This window comes from Suillus bovinus (genome assembly GCF_016758785.1).
Source record: "Suillus bovinus strain UH-Sbo-P2 chromosome Unknown EDB93scaffold_34, whole genome shotgun sequence".
Classification (NCBI taxonomy): Eukaryota; Fungi; Basidiomycota; class Agaricomycetes; order Boletales; family Suillaceae; genus Suillus; species Suillus bovinus.
The window spans coordinates 253,084-276,570 of record NW_024542090.1 but is presented as its reverse complement, the minus strand read 5'-3'; the positions used below and the strand labels follow the sequence as shown (position 1 = coordinate 276,570).

At 46.3% G+C, this 23,487-nt stretch overlaps 5 protein-coding genes across 5 annotated transcripts; 2 read left to right on the top strand and 3 right to left on the bottom strand.

The window, feature by feature from the left end:
• Positions 1-523: 523 nt before the first annotated feature.
• EDB93DRAFT_1104638 (uncharacterized protein) lies at positions 524-1,122 on the bottom strand (the record flags this gene model as incomplete). The annotated part of the gene is made up of 3 exons (XM_041447426.1): positions 524-804; positions 870-933; positions 1,000-1,122. The coding sequence occupies 3 exons, from the start codon at positions 1,120-1,122 to the stop codon at positions 524-526; spliced, it is 468 nt and encodes a 155-aa protein (XP_041306939.1).
• Positions 1,123-10,897: 9,775 nt separating this feature from the next.
• On the bottom strand, positions 10,898-11,500 carry EDB93DRAFT_1047913 (uncharacterized protein; the record flags this gene model as incomplete). The annotated part of the gene is made up of 1 exon (XM_041444645.1): positions 10,898-11,500. A coding segment is annotated over one exon (603 nt), but the record flags the coding sequence as incomplete, so codon positions are not given.
• Positions 11,501-12,536: 1,036 nt separating this feature from the next.
• Positions 12,537-15,463, bottom strand: EDB93DRAFT_1227799 (cytochrome P450). Its single transcript, XM_041451246.1, has 13 exons — positions 15,209-15,463; positions 15,059-15,153; positions 14,918-15,006; positions 14,820-14,863; positions 14,631-14,768; positions 14,430-14,565; positions 14,063-14,364; positions 13,949-14,015; positions 13,628-13,894; positions 13,265-13,576; positions 13,179-13,211; positions 13,098-13,126; positions 12,537-13,041 (listed from the first exon to the last, which is right to left on the bottom strand). The coding sequence occupies exons 1-13, from the start codon at positions 15,339-15,341 to the stop codon at positions 12,845-12,847; spliced, it is 1,842 nt and encodes a 613-aa protein (XP_041306937.1). The 5' UTR covers positions 15,342-15,463; the 3' UTR covers positions 12,537-12,844.
• Positions 15,464-17,407: 1,944 nt separating this feature from the next.
• On the top strand, positions 17,408-19,832 carry EDB93DRAFT_498535 (uncharacterized protein). The gene is made up of 10 exons (XM_041456569.1): positions 17,408-17,710; positions 17,767-17,883; positions 17,933-18,016; positions 18,071-18,136; positions 18,184-18,247; positions 18,299-18,618; positions 18,672-18,959; positions 19,015-19,169; positions 19,220-19,397; positions 19,446-19,832. The coding sequence occupies exons 1-10, from the start codon at positions 17,543-17,545 to the stop codon at positions 19,653-19,655; spliced, it is 1,650 nt and encodes a 549-aa protein (XP_041306936.1). The 5' UTR covers positions 17,408-17,542; the 3' UTR covers positions 19,656-19,832.
• Positions 19,833-21,124: 1,292 nt separating this feature from the next.
• On the top strand, positions 21,125-22,943 carry EDB93DRAFT_1251238 (uncharacterized protein; the record flags this gene model as incomplete). Its single annotated transcript, XM_041453129.1, has 4 exons — positions 21,125-21,393; positions 21,449-22,568; positions 22,618-22,777; positions 22,828-22,943. 4 exons carry the CDS (start codon positions 21,125-21,127, stop codon positions 22,941-22,943), a joined length of 1,665 nt encoding a protein of 554 aa, XP_041306935.1.
• Positions 22,944-23,487: the final 544 nt, after the last annotated feature.

The following is a 23,487-nucleotide window of genomic DNA, read 5'->3' as shown; positions in this document are numbered from 1 at the left end:
GTGGACTCTGGCTTCATTGATATCACAGAACCACTGAGGCTGTTCCAACTTCTCCCAGACTCTCACCACACAAACACATCAAGTCTGTTCTCAAGATATTACGAGAAGGTCGCATATCAATTCTCGACTTTATGCTGTCAATCCTCGATCCTTCAGAGATTGAATTTGCCTTCAATTGTGATTGAATATACAACTACTCTATGCAGGAAAAGAAAAACTCTACAGGAAAACTGGAACAAATGCTTGACTGCATGTTCACAGATATAGTGTTGCGGAAGTCCGGTTTGGTCCGGTTCAGCAACAAATTTTGCGAACGCTGAACCGGACCTCACGTCCGGTTCAATCGTTTTGCTGAATGCTGAACCGGACGCCATGAACACGTTCATGGCGTCTGGTTCACATCCGGTTCAGCGTTCGAACATCGAACACATTGTAAATATACTCGATTGTACTATAGCTAGTAGTAAGTAGTACTGGTACACTACTGTGAAGCAAGGCCAAGTGAAATTAATGCAAGGCAAGACTAAAGATCAGCTGTCGTCTCATGATCCATGTCAGTAGCTGCATCCGTAGTTACCCCGTTATCCTGGTCTCCTTCACTTTCCTCCTCAGAGCCCTCACTCGTGACCACTGACCTGCTAGCCTTGCATTTGCGCAAGACAGCGTTGTTGGGGTCAACAAGCTTGGGTGCAGGGCGTGGGATACGAGTCGAGCGACGTGCCTGAGCGGGAAGCACAGGCAGTGGAGTATCGTCGTCAGGATCATTGTACCATCGGATTTGACTGGCGTCGAGGAGAGTTCCATCTGCACCCAGACCACACTGGTCAGCCATGTTGTGAGGGGGAAAGCTTGAAGAGAGTTGAGCTTACCTTGAATTTGATCCATTTTAACTTCCATTGAGTTCATGAGTGCCAAACAATTCATGTAACTACCCTAGAAAAAAAACAACCCGTTAACAAATACATTAGCACTAAACCAAATTAACCAAAGTCTCCATACCTTATCAGGTGCTTCCTTTGTGATGTTTTGGTTAGTGGTAGGCAAATAAACCTTCACGGACCTTGCCAGTGTGGCATGGTCCTTGCGAACCGGATTCCAAGCAAAAAAGTCGTGAGTAATCATGTCATGTTCAGTGTATTGTGTGTGTGGGTGATGTCATCTCGTATGTGTGAGTAGCCTAAAATGGAAGCAGTTCAAAAAGGTTCGGACACATTCAACGCGTTCAAGGAATGCTGAACGCTGAACTGGACCAATGGTCCAGTTCAGCCTATACTCTGAACATTGAACTGGACCGTGGTCCAGTCCACGAAAGGTCCGGTTCGAACCGCGGTTCAGAACCGAACCTCCGCATCACTACACAGATAGGCAATAGCACGGGTAACCCGCTGTAGAAAGCTGATCTCCGCTGGGCTCAGCAGAAATCGTACTACCTAGACAACAAATATTTAGGTAGATCTTAGCACGACCTAGTCTGCTATACTTGCAGAGCAAGTGTGTTTGATCCTATAGGGATTGCTAATTGGTATTAGTAGTAAAAATGCATCAGTAATGCAAATAACAAATTGTCTGGTGATGCGAAATGATGTCCGAAGGTACTTATCCAATGTCCGAAGCCAAAGTGCGATGTCCGAGATTTCGGACTTTCGGACTTCACGATAATAGGTCGGAAACTTTATAATGAGTGTCGGATTGCGAGCGGTATGCGCGAGTATAACGAGTGACGGAGTATGACGGTGAACGAATGGTAATATTTTGCAATGCAACTAAGAACTACGAGAATATTCTGGGTGATCTGCAGAGTCGGGAAACGGCTCCTAACTACTGGATCATGATTGCTACGGGTCACTACAGAGTATTTAAGTAAGTACATAGAAATTCGGAAAACTACAGGCGAAGATAGTAGTGATATATTTCGGGTCCGATGTCCTATGTAATAAGACACGAGGTACTGTGGAGATGTAATAATGCGGTCCGAATGTCAGAAAACGTGCACAGGAATAACTACGCACCTAGTGAGGCTAGTTCGGATGGACAGGACACGGGATGGACAAGTGCGCGCGAAGTGCGATCGGCCAATGTGATGTCTGAATGTCCGATGTGCCTGATCCGATATAGAGTGGCTCGGACATGTGCGAAAGTGTGTCGGACATGTGCGCATATGTTTTGGGTGTTGACGTGAGTATGGAAATACGTGGTTTTGAGCCCAACACCGCGACCATCACTACATCGTGCTTCTGTCATGAGTGAAGAAGAAGAAAATGCCTTACATACTGGGAGCACAGTTGTCCATATTGGTCTTGATGGCAGTGAAACTGAGAGCCAAGCTGGCGGTGAGGAAGATGACACCAACAATGCAAGTGCCAAAGAAGATCCAGAAGATCCAGAAGCTGAACTCGGTATGATCCTGTAAAAAGCAACCATAGTCAAAATCTGACGTGATGAAATCTAGCGAGACTCACCAAAGATTGGACTGCTCCCATTTATTCCTTCTTCAACCCCATTCCTGTGATTGGCCACATCAACGGATGAAGATTCCATGCGTTCAGTTGCTGCACGAGAGGGTGCAACCAATCGATTCATCGTTTCCTTGATAAAGCAGACACAAAGTCCACAAGCAATATGTGGAAACACACTAAAAAATGCTGGGGAATGGAGACAGTTGAGATTGTCGATAAAGCGAAGAATGCAACAGTGGCACGAGAATCAATTATCAAACCTCTCTGTACAATGGGTTCAATTACAACAGCTTTTGAAAGGAAGGGGAAGGGGAAGGTAACATACTCACACAGACAGCATACCAAAACCAAGAGCTGAGCTGAAATAGTGCGATGGGTATCTGAGAGTGTGCGGCCATTTAAAATCGTTGAAGACTGTGGCTTCCAGTCGTTGATGAAAACAGGGCGGCCTGAGTGTTATATCCCGTCAGCATCAACAGTATCACGCGACATTAAGCTTGTTTTTGCACGAACACGTAAACAAATAGCTAGGATGCTTCAGGTATGTCAGTAACAATGTGCACCACACAAACAACTCACTCCTGATAGAACTACGAGGGCAATCTTAACTTCGCTACCAACGCCTGGATGTCTCCAAATCACAAAGCATTTGTTGCTGTGTCCGTCCACTTCGAGCAAGACGGACAACCTTTCAGCTTGATACTGGATGTCGTTGAAGTGGCAAAGTCCCATAGTGGAATCAACCTCGTGGAGGCATTTGCGAATATACTGCAAGATTTCAGCATATCAGACAAGGCATGTGCGATGCAATCAATGTGTTGAATTAAAATTGACACTCACAAAGGTTCTGAGCATTACATGCGATAATGCATTCAATAATGACACAATGGTCAACGAGTTGAGTGATCTACTGGAGGACTTCCCAGGAGAAACAAATAGGACACGATGTTTCCTTCATATTGTCAATCTCATTGCCAAAACATTGATCCGACAGTTTGATGTACCTAGAGCAAAAGCAAACACCATGATGGACGAAGCAGAACAGCAACTTCAAGATCTCGCAAAGGATATTGATATTGATGAATTGGGACTGAACGAGAGAGATGATGAGGAGAACGACAATATCGAGGGATGGGTTGATGAGATGGTGCAACTGTCAGCGTGCAAACGCCAGGCTGTGCGAAATAGTGTTGGACCTATATGATTTGTCCTTGTAAAGGTTGAAGTAATTTCCCACTCGTAACAAAACAAAGTACTCACCTTTGTTGTAGCTACATAAACTAGCCTTCAAGATCATCCACTCGACAACCAAACTTCTTCCAGTGTGGTATGATGTTCTCAAGAAGTGCAAACTCAGTCAGCGCATCATGCCACGTGATGTTGCGACCCGATGGAACTCAACTTTTGATATGCTCACCTTTGCCCTTAAGTATCACGAAGCTATTGATATGATTTGTGCTGACAAGAACATGGATCTTCAGGACCACGAGCTGAGTGAGAAGGAATGGGAGCTTGCACAACAATTGTGCGATGTTCTAAAGGTAAGTTCTCCATTCTCACGTTGAACTTCAGTGCTAACAGAACATAATACTAGATACTCAAGGATGCAATGCTCTTTTTCTCTCGATTGATGCCGAATCTCGCAACCGTCATTCCTGCAATGGACATGATCAACAGAAAACTCACAACAGATTCTATCACACGCGCTTATGAGCTGGCTATTCGAGTGTCACTTGGACTGGCGAAGAACACACTGAACCGCTACTACAGTATGACCGACTGGTCAGAAGTTTATCGGATTTTGATGGGTAAGTTTTCTGTCATACTTTACCAGTGTACTTTACTGACGCTGACACCACTTCCAGTACTGCACCCTCAACACAAACTATCATATTTCAAGGAGGCTGGATGGGGAGCTGAATGGATTCAAGCCGTGGAGAGTATCGTTCGCAATGAGTTTGAGCGCTCTTACACAACCACTACTAACAACACCAACTCGTATGATGCTGTGGATGAGGACGAAGTCCAGGAAACATCAGCAGTATGTATTGTCTTGTCTAACTTTACTGTTTTCTCACCATTATTTTAACCAGCAAAAATCTCATAACATCTTTGACGAACTTCCAGTGTTAGCAGCACCCAAGCAGTCAGAGCTCCGTGATGAGCTCGATTCATACCTCAGCACAGATCCGGAATATGTTGCTGACATCTTAGCTTGGTGGACCGAACGGAAGGCAATGTATCCTCGACTCTCCCGAATGGCCCTAGATTATCTGTCAATTCCTGGTGAGTTTTTTTATCAGCCTCACGTCCGTCGGCAACTCATCTCGCTCATTATATGTAGCGACATCAGTTGATGTAGAGCGAATTTTTAGCCGCGGCTGCCTCTTGTTATCTCATGTCTGCAGTCGCCTATCTGCCCAGTCTGTCTGCGCATTGCTTTGCTTAGGTTCCTGGAGTCTTTTAGGGTTGGTCAAAGACCAAGATGTTATGGCTGTTGCTGTGATGCCCGAGGTAGTTGGTGAAGAGAACAAGCTTGACGATGGATGGGATTCAATTCGATTGTAGTTCTTATTATAAGCCGTTTACATGTATATACTTAGTACCCATAGTACACCTGAATACCCATGGACCCATACCCAAACCCACACCCAACAACACGGGTCTAGTTCCACACAGGTATGGGTGCAGGTACAGCATGGAATACCCGCAGTGTAGCAATGGTCGCAGCGTTGGGCTCAAAACCACGTATTTCCATACTCATGTCAACACCCAAAACATATGCGCACATGTCCGACACACTTTCGCACATGTCCGAGCCACTCTATATCGGATCAGGCACATCGGACATTCAGACATCACATTGGCCGATCGCACTTCGCGCGCACTTGTCCATCCCGTGTCCTGTCCATCCGAACTAGCCTCACTAGGTGCGTAGTTATTCCTGTGCACGTTTTCTGACATTCGGACCGCATTATTACATCTCCACAGTACCTCGTGTCTTATTACATAGGACATCGGACCCGAAATATATCACTACTATCTTCGCCTGTAGTTTTCCGAATTTCTATGTACTTACTTAAATACTCTGTAGTGACCCGTAGCAATCATGATCCAGTAGTTAGGAGCCGTTTCCCGACTCTGCAGATCACCCAGAATATTCTCGTAGTTCTTAGTTGCATTGCAAAATATTACCATTCGTTCACCGTCATACTCCGTCACTCGTTATACTCGCGCATACCGCTCGCAATCCGACACTCATTATAAAGTTTCCGACCTATTATCGTGAAGTCCGAAAGTCCGAAATCTCGGACATCGCACTTTGGCTTCGGACATTGGATAAGTACCTTCGGACATCATTTCGCATCACCAGACAATTTGTTATTTGCATTACTGATGCATTTTTACTACTAATACCAATTAGCAATCCCTATAGGATCGAACGCACTTGCTCTGCAAGTATAGCAGCATAGGTTGTGCTAAGATCTACCTAAATATTTGTTGTCTAGGTAGTACGATTTCTGCCGAGCCCAGCAGGAATCAGCTTTCTACATCATACACGAGGGAGATGGATAAGTGAGATTCACGCATGAGAGCTTCGGAGTGGCAGATTGCCAAGTTGATCATGTAATTGGAACACCTTCCTTTCCGAAAAGCAGCAATGATGCCCTGGTTGTCACTGCGGATCAGGATATCAGCTCCTCGTATGCCTTTGGCGTGGATCAGACAGATGGCGAGTTCGACAGCTGTAGCCTCCAGCCAACCTATGTCTCAAGATGGACCATGCCACATAGGAGAGGTGCACCAAAATGCCCAGCAAGAGTTCCAGAGAAGTCCAATACCTGAACTGGTAGAGGCGTCTACATAAATGTTGTAGTCTCTGGTAGGAGGAAGTGGTGATATGTCTAGAGGTGTCGGAGTGACTGATAAAGTGCATAACCACCACTTTAGATCCGATTTGGTGGAGTTGCTGATGTACCGGGGGGCAAAATCCAATTTATAAGCCACGATGTTCGTGTAGAGGTTCGGGAGGTATGATCTACCCTCTGGGTAGCAAAAAGAAGAGTGATTGAGAAACCCGGCGATCTGTTCCAACTCACATTTGGGCACTTGCGAGTCTAGATAGAGGGATAGGAAGGTGTCACGAATACCTTTAACAAATCACTATTCTTTCTTGAATCTTCCTAAGCGCCAATATAAAGCGCCTAAGTCAAACCCTAACCCTATCCCAAAAGTGTCTACCAGTTCAGAAATTCCTTTAGCGCCCACGACGTGTCTTTGATGTGACTGATGAAGAAGATGAGTTCTTTGATTGTGATTAGATTAGATATGATAAGATAAGATAAGGTCACATGATACTTCTTTAATATTCTACGATGTTCTATGGTACGATTCCCTTTTCCTTTTTATGATTGGCTAGTAGTTGTATCTCAGTTTCAATCTCCGTAGGTAGCACGTCTTGGTTGATAGTTCTTTAGTTCAAACCTCTTGTATCTACACTGTAGCAATCCAAGACGTACCTGCTTCTCTTTTCTTTGTTGTGATAACCTTAGTCGAGTCCTAGTCTCTGCCCAAGCATTAATTCGTTATTTGGGTTGTGACAGAAGGTCGATAGACGAGAGACATATTTGAGCTGCTTACATTCCAGCAAGACAATGGTCTTGCTGGGGATATCCCATAAGAAGCCAACGTAAGTGCCATCATTTTCAAAAGGTTGTCCTTTGAGCTCGTGCCAGGGGACTTTGGCCTCGGCCACTAGAGATTTGGCATGCGGGAGGTCATAGTTGTAACGTGTCATATCCCATATTCCGGACCTACATCCGATAATATTCCCATGCCTCATCTGGACCTTCGGATGTCCTATCCATGTCTGCAGTCCTCTATGCATCCAGATCCCTTTACCTTCGCAGCTAGCCTGCATCATTCATCCTTTGTCCTATCCCACATATCCACGCATCTCGTCCAGACCATATCTGGCCCGATCCAGTCCGATGCATAGATCCACTTCCGATCTGATATCGATAAGCTTCTTAATCCATTTCCTGTGCATATAACACTAACACAGCCTATCCGGTATTCCTTGTTCCCTGTACCTCAGTTATACTTACTACCAGTATGCTTACTGATCCATTAACCTATGCTTCATTTCCGACTCGCATTTGTTAACTTTGCTTATGCTTCATAGATAGCCTTGGACCTTTGCTTATTGATCTTTCTGATAGTCACTTAGTATATAAACTCTTGTATATGTCTTGTAGTCCCTCAGTCTGAATATCATATTAGTCCTCACACTAGTCTTCACAACTAAGTCCTTATACTAGTTCCTTCCTTGTGAAATCTTCCTTAGGCCTAGGGAGGAATTTCCTAGGCTGGAGCTCCGCTCCTCCGCTCCTCCAATCCTCTGATCCTATATTCCTCCAAGTTTCCGGAAGTTCATCCGAATCTTTCCTGCAGTCCTCTGGACCTATTCTGCTTTGGACATTGTCCTTGCAGCCTTACCTCTGTTTGCTTCTACTCAGGACAAGTCCTGAGTAGCCACTACACATATTCATATCAGGACGAAACCTCATTGTAATTTCTGGAAGTTCCTCCAGAACTTTCCCACACTCATCCAGAAGTTACTTGCACTCGTCCGGAAAGCCCTTCTGAAGTTTCCCGCACCTTCGGATATCCTTCAGACTTCCTAGGATCTTCTCCGGACATCAATCTGAAATTACGGGCACATACTCGGGTAAGGGGCACAGCGTACGAGCTGAAGCCAAGCCCCTCAGAATCAGTCCTACCCTTTGTGCATGGTCTTAACATAACAATAGATTATACCTCGAGATATCCTCAAGAAAGAACCATTGGGGGAAGGGAATCTGAAGATGGCAATGTCATCAACCCACTTCTTTGTAGGCTTGACATCCAGAACATGCCAGATGTGAACGGTCGCATCCGCGACTTCTCCTTGAAGCCCTGCTGCAGATGCTAAGCCAAAAGGTATGTTATGGTCTATATAAAGTTTACCGTCATGGTAAATGACCAGGTAACACTTGTGTTCTGGTGCACAGGGGATGCCACGGTAAGCAGCCTCGATGTCCAGGGTGGCCATCTGGGCTCCTGGCGGCACATGGCGGATCTGAGAGTGTGTGAGATGATGTTTGAGAAGAGAGAGACGTGTATGTGAAGGGTACATGCCTTCAAACGATGGAGTATGCGATGGAGAGAGGGGAGGGGAAGAGGAAAGTGACGTACTATTTCTGCAAATTCGGCTGTGGTACCCCATTCTGTGGGATAATCTTCCGCATCAATCTCATCATTGACTGAAAGTCCCATCAAGCCTGCATATGAGAGGTGTCGGCATATGCGATACTTGTCCAGCTCACTGCCTAAGCCCTTCTTGACTACTACTTGTAGTGGTGAGGAGCGAAAGTGGCCTATTTTGGTGTACAAGGTGTCGTGAGTGTACAGTCCTGAAAAACAGCCTTTTGCAAGTTCCTCTGCGACGTATTCATCACAGACCTCCTTGTAAATGTCTGTGCCAGGCAGGTTGTTAGGAGTGTATGTGGATGTGAGAGGGGAGAGATTAAGAGCTATAGGAAAATTGTGCTGAAGCTTGAAAGTGAGCTCTGGGAATTGATGTGTGAGGTTCATGCATGTGAGGAGTCTATCGAAGCCATCCGCCGAATAGGGCATGTTGATGAATGAGTAATCAGGATCGTTGTCATATGAGGAAGGGGTGTGCTGCAGATTATGTGACTGTTACAGGAACATCTAGATGCTTGGGCCCCTACCATTTTTCTCCTTATCCTCCTCATCTCCGCCCTTGCATCACACCCTTACCCCGACCTTGCTCTTGTTATCCTCGTCATCCTTGCATTCCCCTTTGCCCTCTACCTGTCGCTCCAGAGCCAGTACATCTGGCTGGACCCTTTCTCTGACAAAGCATACCCATGCTCTGTTCCACCTGATGACTGATCCTGTGGACAGTCCCCTTTACCCTTACTGCCCAGACGGTAACCTATGATACAATGCACGCTGCATCCCCTTTACCCTGTTTCCTTTCTTGATCTATGACTCGGTGCGCAGTCACATGTTTTACTTATACTTAGCTCCGCAGTTGCATGGTCGTGCCCCTGCTTGTTTCACTTCTTGTTTCTGCTCCCTACCTCATTTCCTATCTGCATGTTCCGGTTCGCCTATGACTCACCTTGAACATGCCTTCCTTTTCTAGTAGCACCCTTTGACCAGTTCCCTTTCCAGTAGTACGAGTCACCATCCACTAATACACTTCCTTCCCTCTATATAAACTCGCTACCATGTATCTAAATCCCTAACTTGAATCTACTTGGTTCTTGACCTCCTACTCCTAACAAGAGTGATCTCTTCTGCCTAGCCAGCAGTCTATATTCTATCTTCTTATCTGCTCATCGCAGATAAGTCTTTAGTCTCGATCTTTACTCATCGACTTCGTCGACGAGCAAAGCCCCTGTTAACTAGTTGGACTTCTGTCCTTCTATTAACACAGATCTTACGATTAACCTTCAGGTGTCGTAAGCCTTGGCAGATACACTTATCGTTGAGCTCCGCTTGACATAAGCTACCCGATTTGGACATGGGCATTAAATCTTACTTGCCGAAGCTTCGCCAAGTAAGACCCCTAACCTTGGGCTAGCCCAGGGATGTACTCGATCATTGACGACACACGCTCTGTTTGAGCGTCATCAACAGATACTATCCAAGTTCGTAACAAAGCTCTCCAAGCAAGACTCCTAACCTTGGGCTAGCCCAAGGACGTCCTCGACTGTTGACGACATATGCTCTGTTTGAGCGTCACCAACAGATACTATCCAAGTCCGTAACAGTGATGAGCGAGTGAGGGTGGGGTGAGTGAACGATCTAACGAGAGTGTCAAGAAATGGTCTTCGTCAATGAGACCCAAGAAAGGATTCTCAACCAATGATTCAGATGCAGATGCGTGACAGAGCACTGTGCTCTGCACATCCACAGAAGGAGCAGAGGTGCTGCTTGGAATGGTCTCGTTTGCAAGGGCATTTGGGATTGTTGAGATTGTAGGTGACGCAAAGTTGTGAGCCATTGGAACATCTACATAGAGATCCGTCAGCGTATCTCGCATAGTTTTGTGAACCTTTTGACAAATTCTCTTCCAAGCAAGTGGAGAAGCGGTGTCCGGTGCATCCACAGATGATGCACATGGGGTCAGATGTCTTGAGAGATTTGTTGTCACGAAAGGACTGGGTGTCTGAGTCTGCGCCTTTCTTGCCTTTAGTCTTGGAAGGATTGTTGTAAGGTTCGAATCGAGAGGATGATACTGAGTTACGATCAGGGAGAGTGCTTCGAGAGAGCTGTTCCTGCATCCGAAACATGATATCCTGCATTGTTTCATATTTCTTGTTTTGCAGACGACGGTTCCATTCAAGCTGATTATGTTGGTGGGGCCGAAGAGTGTAATTCTGGCATGTTTCCATGTCAAACTCAATGATGGCATGAAAGTTCTTCCGAACTGCCTCATCTTTGGAGAGTGTAGTGAAGTGGTTAGTCCAGCATTCAAGAGAGTTGGTGTCACCAATGTCTTTGATCCATGTGAGATAACGCTGATAGGCTTCTTGCCATGAGAGCTGGTCCATGTCAAGTTCATTGTCGAATTGCGAAAGGTTGAGTAAATGGTATGAAACTCCATTGATATTGATCTTGGACCTTTTCAACAAATGTCCTTCACGATGCAAATGTTCAGTATTGGTGTTGGTGAACAAAGTCAGAGGGCAGTATTGACCAGCGAGTAGAAGGTTGTGAATGAAGCTGTGAATGCCAAAATTGTATGTAGAGTCTAGACCAGCCCCTCCCAGTGCTTCTTTCAAAGAATCGAAGAGCACTTTTGATACGGCAGTGACACTGGGTCTAGGTATGGATTTGGGGGTGAGAATGGAGATACCTTGATTTTGTGAATTGGGAGAGAGTTGTGCGAAGGCTGAGATCCATTGCTGCAGGGGGCTGTGCCTGTTGGTTGGGGTGGGAGGGGAATGAGAAGCTTGTCTGCAGGAACATTGGAATCTCCAGCGTCTCTGCATGCTTGGAGAGCAGCATTGTCAGAAGTATGTCTGAGGTTTTTGGCTATGATCTGATCGCGAGACATATGCTGGATGTTACGACTGGGATAGTTCTGCTGTCAAAGGTCAAAGATAGACCTATCAGGTTGACAGTTCATCGACCTTCCTAGTACAAGGAAGGTTTCTGGTTCAAGGGTTCCCTCTGCACGAGCGCTGCGGCTTCTATGCAGGATCCATGGCGAGTGGTTTTAGCACTTCTGCCTAGGCGGTGAGTGGTTTTAGCACTCCTACCGCAATCAAGAGTTCAGGCTAAGGACAGTGAGTGACTGCCTTAGAATCAGGTATCAGGCTACAAGGGTGGAGACATTGTAGATCAGGATTCAAGGGGAAAACCCAGTAGATTAAGTTAAGGAATACAACTATGGTACATGGGGTTTATATAGTGAAAAGGAGGCGGTGCAGCCATGGCAAGAAAAGGTAACAGAGATAGGAAAAAGAGTACAACCTATCAAGATAGCAAGATAGGTGAAACCGCCATGCGGCGCAAGATAGTATCTATGTTACAATCAAGAAGAAGAGAAGTGCGGACAGCCCGCTTGATAAAAGAATAACTGAGTCTAGATGGTTCTAGAGTCAGCGGCATGGTTACAAGAAGGAAAAAATGAAATAGGAGTAAATGTTATTGTAACACTGGACAGCCAAGGTGTTGGCCGAGGAGGTAGCATTGTTAGCCATGGAGGAAGGAGTGGTCGAAGGACCTGGGACTGGAGTGATGAATGCCATGGAGTAGAGTGTCGTAATTTGCGGGGTCATTGATGAAAAAGGATGGACAAAATTCGTCAAACGACGCGCAAATGGGGATGAGCGCAGAGGACAAGAGAGAATGAGGCGCCGATTCTCAGGTCAGACCCTTAAGAATAAGGCGTGAACGACGTGCGCTCAATTATGATTGAAGTGCGCTGTTCCTAGAGAATCTTCATGTGGTGAGCTTACAAAGGTCGTGTTTCATGTGTCAACATTCACAGGCTCACGATCCACTCTGAAACGGTCATTAATGCATTTATGTGCATCTTGTAGCTACACTTTTTAATGTACAACATGTTTCTTGTAATTACACTGCATAATGCATTAAGCTACCATGATGTTGTGTAGACATCGACATCAATTCAAAGGTATATATGCTATAGTAGCAGTAGAGTCAAACCAACTAGTAACCAATAAACACATACAATGTTTGAGAACAAATGATATACAGAGCGTCAGAGCATATACCAAACCGCAGAGCATATCAAGACAAATAATTTACTACAGAGTGCTCGACCAATACAATCCTACCATTTACATAAAGTCTTCCTCTTGCACCAGTCGAAATTTGAGTGGGACCGTAGGTGATACGCCATCTCCAGCTGGTGGCTTAACGACTGGTGTATGAAACGCCTTCAACTGCCAAACGATTTCTTTGATATGTCCGTTGGCGTCCGGATCAGTTGGGAGCACAAAATGCAGGCGGAGCACGAGTGCGGCGATGATTTGCTCTGATGAGTCACGATCGGTTAGATTCGGCAGCCATACGCAAAGTGCAAGGGCTTACTCATTTCCATTTCGGCAAACTTGAACCCTCTGTAAATACGGTGTTAGTACGCCGATGGATATGCCGTGCATTTGTACTTACATGCAGGAACGACTGCCACCGAGAAAAGTCATCCTGCGTATGGTCAGCAAACGTACTGCGCTATGGCCTAACGGATAATGACTGACATGTTGGAATAAACACCAGGATACTTAATGCCATCTTTGACCCCAAGGATGGGCGCGGGTAGCTTCGACGACAGTACCTCGACACCATCGGAGGGAACATCCATGCCTAGCTCATCCTTTGTCGCTGGAGAAGGAAGCCATCGCTCAGGCTTCCACTCATTCGCATCATCACCCCATATAGTTCGATTGCGGTTTGTAGCTAAAATATTGATGACAATTAACACGTTCTCATCAACCACAATGGAAGATATTTCTGCTCCGGATGACGAGCGAGCAGGGAATTGAAGAGGAAGAGTAGTTGCCTTGTGCACCCTGTAGATATGCTTGCTCGGTTAGTACTTCTGGTGATGATGAACGACATACTTTCGGCACATGTACGGTAGAGAAGGATAAAGCCGTAATGTCTCTCTGACAATTGCATCGAGAAATGGAAGATTAATCAGCGCATCGTATGACAAGTGGAGAAGTGGATTGTCGTGCTCGGAAAACGAAGAACCTTCCTGTGCAGACTTGATAGCATCACGAATTTCGCTTCTCAATCGAGCTTGGGCGAGTGGGTTCTTGGCAAGTAGGTAAATGCAACGAGACAGAGCAGAGGTCGTCGTATCTAGGCCAGCGAATACCATAACGCTGCAATTAAACAAGTTAGATCACTTTCATGTTTATAATGAGCAGACGGCTTACTTCATCTGTCCCAATAGTTCAGCATCGGTGAGTTGCTCTGAACTGGAAGACGCAGAGTTTGCCTTCACTGTGCATACTTCAGTAACATATGGACTAAAATGTTGTAGACCTAACTCATGATGTCCATCATATCTTTCCTCCGACCCGATTTGAGACCATCAACTTCAGGTTGCACATTAGTGGGGGATAGGGTAGCTGCAGTCTCTAGTGCTGCCTTTTTCTCCGCGAAAGCTTTCTTGCTACCACTGTCCATGACTTCGACGATTCGTCGCATCTCTCGCGCATCTTTCATCAATTCTGTGGGAATCCAGGGCATCGTGATCAAATTCACAAGCTTCCTTGTCCAGTATGACGAGAAGTTGCGCATAACCACGGGCACAATTGGCCGAAAATACAAGAACTTTGATATCATGGGACTGCAACGATAAGTCAAGAATTACTACCGCTGTAAGAGGATTACTGTATTTTTCATAGCACGTACCTTATATTCCGGAGTGCTTCAGTATATTTGTCGTTCTCTGTATCTAGAGTATTGCTTGGATAACCAAGAATCGCCTGGCAAACGCCATCAAGCGCACTGCGAGATAACAAAGAGAGCACATCGATCTCTCTGTATGCTGTTATAAAAGAGTTAGATAAATCGCCGATGTCGATGTGTATTTTTGCGTGTGAACGGACTCACAACCATCGTCCGGAAGCTTAGATACGACGATAGAGGTCAGTCTGTGGGCAATGGGCTGCAATGTAGGTAGTAATTCTCGCATGTTTGAGGTCGAAAAGACAGGGTTGAGTAGTTTGCGTTGTTTTCGATGCTGCTCTCCTATACATGTTGTCAGATACCTCTCAGCCATGATATGCCATGATATCGTACCGGTAGTGGCTATTAGACCATCCCCGAATATTATCTTGTTGTTCCTTTATAACACGAAGTCAATATATGCGTGTGTGAAAGAGCAATAGGATACCAACACAATAAATGCATCAGGTTCTTCAAAGTCATGCTGGTCTTTGATGATGACGTGATACAATGCCAGTGGATCAGATAGATACACTACATCCTGGGGAGAGCAGCGTTCCTTTAGATGTTGCAGAGTAACAACATGAACTTACTCCGTATAGACTTGTTAGCTTGACCGCTCCGCCATACTGTTCAGCCAATTTTACGGAGTAATCGAGACCACACTCGAATATTTTCCGGACATTCCCTGAGCTCCCCAAGTCAGACGTATGATAAAAACGAGTGTAACCACGGTAGAGAACCTATCAGCCAGTGGCCCTCCTTGGGGCCATCAAGGTCAAGATTGGGTTTTCTTGATGAACCGCACAACGTCTTCCACAGAGCAAGCAGCGAGAGGAATCCAATGCCGGATGTGACTAGTACTTGGGAGGACATGAGGCAGGGAGTGTGGGTATGCAATTCAAAACATCGACTGCGGCGTATTTATGCGAGCGACGAGCGTATCTTTAATGAAGGGGTAGAGCTCGGTTGAACGTTCCAATTGCCGTTCTGGCGGATATATGACATTGTAGTAGCGCTCATTCCTGGCCTAGGTTGTCATGTGATACCGAGAATTGAGGCTTGGCCTTATGGCAGCAAGCTACACGACTCCTTTTCTCTCAATCACGCCATTTTCAGAGACCACCAGTTCGGCATATAACTCTATATCTCTCGTTATCCTGTCCAACTCGATACCCATTCACATACCCGCTTTCGCACTTTTGTACTCATTGTCTCGTCATTCAAACCCTACACTATCATAACGCGACGCCACTCCTGTTTGGCTCCATTCAATCATTCGGCCTAGCTATACTGAGGACCCTTATCGACTACAGTATTATGACAAGCTTATAGCGCTCGTTCCTAGGTTGGATCATGTGATACCGAGAATTATCCTCAAGATGGCGCATTCATTTTGTACTTCTTCCTGTTGTTGCGCGGCACATTCGACACTGCCATGGTCTATTGCCAACGCAACACTTCCACCGATCCACTCTTCCATACTTATTACTCATCGTGGTATGCTTAACTTCTCTCACAGGCCCTGAGCGCTCGACATCAAGACATGCTACACCAAGAACCCATACCATTCATATACTCTCTGGCACCAGTCATGCTTTTCCCGGATCCTCACAGTCCCGTCCCGTGACAGTCAAAGCTCATCTTCCATTCTGCGAAAATTCTATGAATGAACATTACACTATGCGGTGTTCTTCGAAGATTCTGAGCGGAGGTGAACGCCATTCCAGTGCACTGGTGACTGAGTGCAATATTAGAAGAGCTTGCGCCATGGCACATAGCCATACTCTATCCAGGTGCCTCGAACCGATCATAATGCGACAGCTGTAGAGTCCACTCTTGGGCCGGTTCGTGTTCCTACTGTCGATGGTTGGTACAATACATGGCGGACCTTTCGACCGACCTATCTGAGTGGATGCGACAGTCGAGCTCGGCCGTGATTGGTTCGATGGGTCTTAGTTACAAAGGCCATCGGAAATGGACGTTGCTCAACTTTCTGGCGGTTATAATTAGAATTTTCAGCCTGGTGGTATATGTATTGTTCTGAATCGTTATTATATGTCTGAATGATTGTTTGTAGAGGATCATTCGTCGTCTGTTGTTACAGACGATGAACAAGTTTAAGCTACCCAAGCGGGTTCATCTTCATCATGTTTGTCTGTACCTCTGCGAAATGAACATGCTTTAGACAATTTTTTTTGGTGGCTATGAAAGTTCATCGAGAACCGTTCTGAGTGAATTGGCAGTTACCCGCAGTCTTCATCTTAACATGTTAGGACAAGAGACTGCGGCGGCATCCATCAGTTCCATAACAAGCTCGAGCGCCAATGTGAACGTGCCAATGCCTACTGTGGCTGAAGGTATCCATTATTCTCGTACTCCTTCTAAAACGCACTCACCCTAGAAAAGTCAGATCAGGAGCACTATACGATCCGAGGATACTCCCTGACTACCGGGGGACATACTTTCAGCTACGACAGAACAAGCTCAAGTGACAGCTGAATATCTACGATACGGCAGAGAATGGGTTAAAGCTCATCCCAATCCACGAAATATATTTGAAATTGAGTCCTGGAACGCTCGTTCTCGCCGTCTGCGAAGCTCATGTGTACAACGTGGTGCAAAACGACCAACCAACTAACATATGTATAAAACAACATGGTCCGAGACGCACACTGACAATCCCTTTTTACAGACGTTCCAGCAAGCTATGAAAGTCCTACATCCTTCCTATGAACCATCATATTCATGTTTTCATGATTCAAAAAGTTCAGTGTCACCGTTCATCTCGCGGCTTATCTGAGTTGATCCGTACGAGTATTTGTAACAGCCTGGCCTTGTAGCATGATATGTAATTTCAGTACTTAAAATGTTGGTTTCCCGGCTGTGTTCCTCGATCACGTGACTCGTTGAGATATCCGACGTGGAACTTGCAGATTGTCGCGATGACATATACATATGAAGTATCAGAGTCCACGAAAGCAATTCACAAAGTTTGAAGTGCACACACACCACATTCTTTATATCTAGCCTCCTAGGTATATTTCCCATCACCATACAGAATTCCGACTCTTCACATGCCCTGTTTCTGGCATAGAGCATATGTGGCTCTCGCATTCTCCGCCTTGGCTGCTATAGGCGTCAGCTCGGTTTCATTCCTAGGAGACAGCCTTATACGACACAATCCAGTTCAGAACGTGCTTGAACACGAATCTGCTCATGGAGAACCACTCTGCCAACATTCGGTATGTAGTACTTATGTGTGAGGCTGGACACATCATTCATACACGTGTCTTCACAGACAACTGGTCCGATAGAAACTACCTTATGTGATTACGAGACGATAGAGAGTGTGAATGGGGAGCTATATAATGTGCTCAGTGAGTTAGTGCAGATGCCATTCTTTAAGTATTTCCAGGTCCGTTCCCGGCTCAGACAGCTTCGAGCACCACTCAATCATTTATTAGGCGGACCTCTATCGTGAATGCCCTTTCTGGCAAGAGAATGGGTTCTGTATGAATAGGGAGTGCGGCATTACTACAGTAGATGAGGTATGCTCAATCAGTCATCTCACTTGAGTTCACCAAGCTGAAGTTCCATTCTAGAGTGAGATTCCAGAGAAGTGGAGAGCGGCGGCTCTGAGCAAGATAGAATTGCCACCTTTGGAAGAGGTAAGTCTTATGCATTCTGTTAGACAACGTTTTCATAAGTCGTACAGCGCGTCCCTCTGCCTGGATGTTATTATCGCGATTCTGATTTTTGTTTCCTCGATGATATGACAGGTGCGTATTTCATCATATTCTAATTCTTGTGTAACGACTATTCCTTTGTAGAGGGTGAATACGTCGATCTGACGCTAGTCCCCGAGCGTTATACGGGTTACTCAGGTCCTTCCGCACATCGGGTCTGGAAGTCGATATACGAAGAAAATTGCTTCGGCCTTTCGGAGCTGAACCTGTTGACCGCTCGTTCTCCCGCGCAAGTCACACTTCCCGACACCCTTACCGATGTCTTACGACAGCCTATTAATGGAGAAAACGCAGACGGCGAATGTCTTGAGAAGAGAGTGTATTACAAGATCATATCTGGATTGCATGCATCGATATCAACTCACATCTGCCTGGATTACCTTAATCAAACAACCGGAGAGATGGTATGCAGTCCTGTCGAATTTCACTACTCCCAGCTCACTGTCATATGTGACAGGGACCGAACCTTGAGTGCTTCGTCACCCGCATCGCCTCTCACCCTGAGAGACTTCAATATATTTACTTCAACACTGTGCTTCTCTTACGTGCTGTATCACGCATTGGTCCATACCTACGTGACTATGACTACTGTTCAATGTCCATGCCCACGCCTCACGACCACGTGCTCGCGGAGGACATCCAGGAGGAAGCCAGCACACTTGAGACTCTTAACAAGGTTATCGGTATTGCAGAGCATGTCGGTAAGTTTGACGAGCGGGTATTGTTCAGAGGCGAGAACGCGAATGTGAGCAACATCTCCAGATAATATCCATGTACTGACATCTTATCCGTCTTTCTAGATCTTGAAAGAAGAGTTCAAAGTGCATTTCCGGAACGTTTCAAGGATCATGGACTGCATTGGATGTGACAAGTGCCGTTTATGGGGCAAAGTCCAGACTACCGGACTCGCAACCGCGCTCAAAATTCTGTTTGAGATGGACGAGACTGCCCTTGAGTAGGTAGTTCACACATAACCCTTCCATGAGCTAACCTCCTTCAAATTAGTCCGCACAAAAATCATCACCATCTCCAACGGTCAGAAGTCGTTGCCCTTATTAATACGCTACACCGCTTCAGCGAGAGCTTGCAAGCCGTGGAGATCTTCCGAGATATGTGGAAGAAAACTGGCGAATCCGATGCCAACCACCTCATCGAAGAGGCTGAAAAAGCCGTCAGTGGAAATGTATGTTCTTCGTTATGTTCTCATTGCGACGCTCACAGGCTGCCTCAGCCACGGAAGTCACCTCAGCACGATTCGACGCCTAGAAAATCGCATACCCTTCCTTCACCCTCATACACGATATCCCTGGAAACGATACAGCACTACCTCCGACAATTAATACGAAGGTGCACGAATCACACCCTGTCTTACTTTAGCATGTTCTTGCAGGTATGGCAGCAGTTGCAGGATGCCATGTTCCCGTTGCGGACAGAGCTATGAACTACTCGGTCTTATTGTTAATCTAACCTGCGAGGCATAATATCTTTATGATAAGCAATATCACGTATTGCTTGGCTTTCATTTGATTCTTCCTATTGTCTTCATGGCTCCCACCAGGCTACCTTCCCTTCGATACTCAGGAGCCATCAAACTCGTGGTATGACGCGGAATCGTGCTTAATGTCCGGAAGTATTTCAAACTCGACAGATTAGCCGGCATCGACCACACCGGTAAGCATCTCGCGAATCGAATGCAGGCGCGGATGCTTATATCAGCAAGTGATTCTGCGCAAGGGCTTTATCGACACTTGTTGACCAATAACCAGTACGATTTCAGTATCGATCAATGCAGAGACAAGATGCCTGCTCTTGCAGGCGAACAAGGGAATTGGATGACATGCCAAGATGGAGTCACCTTGCGATCCTAAGGACTCAGACTCTGCGCCCCTGCGCGTACAGTATAATGGCCCTGGTGAGGTGACAAGGATCGCGGCGACTTCACGCGCCAACACGGGCTTTACTAATAACATTGGTGACCCTGCGCAGGGAACAGACAGTTACAGAAGACTCGTTCACTGATACTTGCTCTGTGCACTGAGAGTGGAAGTCGAGGTTGGTCGACGAGTGAAGATGGTCTTTGAGAACTGAGCGCTGAGCTTTGAAACGTTTTACCAAGTTATCTTACGTCGAACGTATGACGATGTTTTCCCTTGACCTGCAGCCCTTAGCGTGCACTTAAACAAATAAAAATAGTGCTGCCTTCTGATCATAAGTACTACTTAGTACCACACTAGTAATCCCTCTAGTCTCCGAGACACCGCATTTACGCTCCGAGTGTTCACGCGCGTGCATCCATAACGTTATAACAATAATCGCAGAACGTTTGTATTATCAGCGATGAGTACTGAATTACTAAAACCATAAAACAGGCTGTCATGCTAGAACAACTTCGACTCCAAGACACATGGCTTTGGGTGTCCTTTCGCCTGATGGCGCCAGAGATAAAACGTACAAACTAAGATTCTGCCGTTCCAAGATAACGCGTAAATGTATATGCTGTCATTCGGGATCAATGAGGTCTAACTGCAATAAATTTTATGCCTGCCAGGTTTACTCGTCCCTGACCCTCTTTTTCTTTAACGGCCATCTTCTAACCGTTGCCAGTGTGTGCTCATATTACCGTGATCTAACCCCATTTTTTTTGCCTATATAAACCTCAAAGCATTTACCGTTTTCCCCAGCGTTCTCTGCTCTAACCTTCCGCAGTAGTTGTCTTCATCGTTGTCTCTGGTGTCAGACACCTTCACACTCAGAGTTTTTTGAGCTCTTTGCATGTACTCGAACCAACTCGGTAGTCCCCACAACCCCCATCGAGGCTCCAAGCACTCCTGCGCAGGCTTTCTAGCTGCTCATTAAGCTCGTCTTCATCGTTTCAACTTCAATTCCACTCGTATATATACTCTCGCCGCAATGTCTACTCAACTCCCCGCCACAAACTCTTCGGGTTATAATACCCCTGATTCTGAATTGGAGTCAATCGTTCCAGTTCACCCGACCGCCGTCCGTCGCCCCAACTACATCACTGTCCAGTCCGAAAACACCGTCTACACCGACGATCACATCACCGCAAAGTACCTCAATCGCGGTGCTGATGTCGTGGTCTCAGACGGCCAGTTCACTATTTTACCTACCGTCAAGCCTTATGAGTTCCAAACCACCCGCAAGGTTGGCAAGACTGGGTTTGTTATCTATCAGTTGCGAAATATAATATAATCTGACATGGACGCGCAACAGACTTATGATGATCGGTTTGGGTGGTAACAATGGTTCCACTCTCTGTGCCACCATCATCGCAAACAGGCATCAGATCGCCTGGCACACCAAAGAGGGAATTCAGCAGCCTAACTACATTGGCTCTGTCCTCCGTGCATCCACTGTCCGCATTGGCACTGACCCGAGCACCGGTAAGGAAGTCCACGTCCCTATCTCCGACGTGCTTCCTATGATACACCCTAACGACCTTGTTCTTGGTGGCTGGGACATTTCCGGCCTGCCCATGGACAAGGCGATGGAACGTGCCAAGGTGCTCGATTATGATCTTCAACGCCAGGTCAAGCCGCACATGGCCCTACTCGGTCGTCCTCTTCCCTCCATTTACTATCCCGATTTCATTGCTGCCAACCAGGAAGCGCGTGCGGACAATGTCGTCCCTGGCACAGATAAACAGGCTCATCTCGAGCACATTCGTGCTGACATTCGCCGCTTCAAAGACGAGAACCAGCTTGACCGAGTAATCGTGTTCTGGACCGCGAACACGGAACGCTACAGTGACATCATCCCTGGCATTAATGATACGGCTGACAATGTCCTTGCTGCGATCAAGACTTCGCACTCGGAGGTGTCTCCCTCGACGCTCTTTGCTGTTGCTGCCATTCTCGAAGGCGAGCCATTCGTTAACGGTGCTCCTCAGAACACCTTTGTGCCTGGTGTCATTGACTTGGCTGAGCGTGAGAAGTCTTTCATTGGCGGTGATGACCTAAAGTCTGGTCAAACGAAGCTCAAATCCGTGCTTGCGGAGTTCCTCGTGAATGCTGGTATCAAACCGCTTTCTATCGCATCGTACAACCATCTTGGGAACAATGATGGGCACAATTTGAGCGCGGAACCGCAGTTCAAGAGCAAGGAAATCAGCAAGAGCAGCGTTGTGGATGATATGGTCGATGCCAACCGTTTACTCTACAAACCTCCTGTTCTGGGCGCAACGGGCAAAGCGGCCAAAGGCGAGCACCCCGATCACATTGTTGTGATCAAGTACGTGCCTGCAGTTGGTGACTCGAAGAGAGCAATCGACGAGTACTACTCTGAGATCTTCTGTGGCGGGAGACAAACCATCAACATCTTCAACGAGTGTGAGGTATGGAACGCGCTTTTGATATGTTACCAGATGCTCATTGCTGTTGTAGGATTCTTTACTTGCGACTCCGTTGATTCTTGACTTGACTATCCTTACTGAGCTGCTTACTCGCGTCAAATACCGCGGAGAGGACCAGAATGATTTTGCGCCCCTCTACCCTGTGTTGTCGCTGCTCTCATACATGTGCAAGGCCCCTCTCGTTAAGCCTGGTGGGTGTCGGCTTCACTTAGTCTATCATCATGCTAATACACGTTGCCAGGTACCGATGTTGTCAACAGCCTCGGTAGACAGCGTAACGCGCTCGAGAGTTTCCTTAAGGCTTGCATTGGGCTCGAGGGTAACAGTGACCTGCTCTTGGAGACTCGCATCTGGTAAACGTCTACCGTTTTTCTCGACTATCATTGAGTAGACCTGGTTTCAACAACCGAATCACGTTTTGTCTCGACTTCTCGGGTCTTCAACTGACCTCCAATGTTTCAATTTTTTCTCTACCAGTAGTTTAGATTGTACCGTTGCGTTCCAAATATGATCTTAGCTTTTCATTCTATATGCCGATGTGCGACTCGTGACGTGGGTATAAGCAGCGGTGTACTGTGTTGTGTGAATTACAAGGATTCCCAAGTCGGTATAGTGGGTGTGCTGAAGTGTCCCGCCTTCGGTTACCTTGTTCAACACCATGCATCAAAAAAACTCAAGGCCGAGTCACCCGAGATGGGTTGACGTATACTTCGAAGTGAATACGACGGCACTAGTGATCAAGAACTTACGTACAGCATCAAGCCATCAAAATTCCAGTGATGTCGGCGTTGCGATTCGCGTGATATGTATGCGGTGTTATTACGTAATCATATGAAAGCATTTGGTAGTGCTACGAACTCCCACGCAAACTACCTTTCGCATCGTCGTTCTCTTCGTCGCC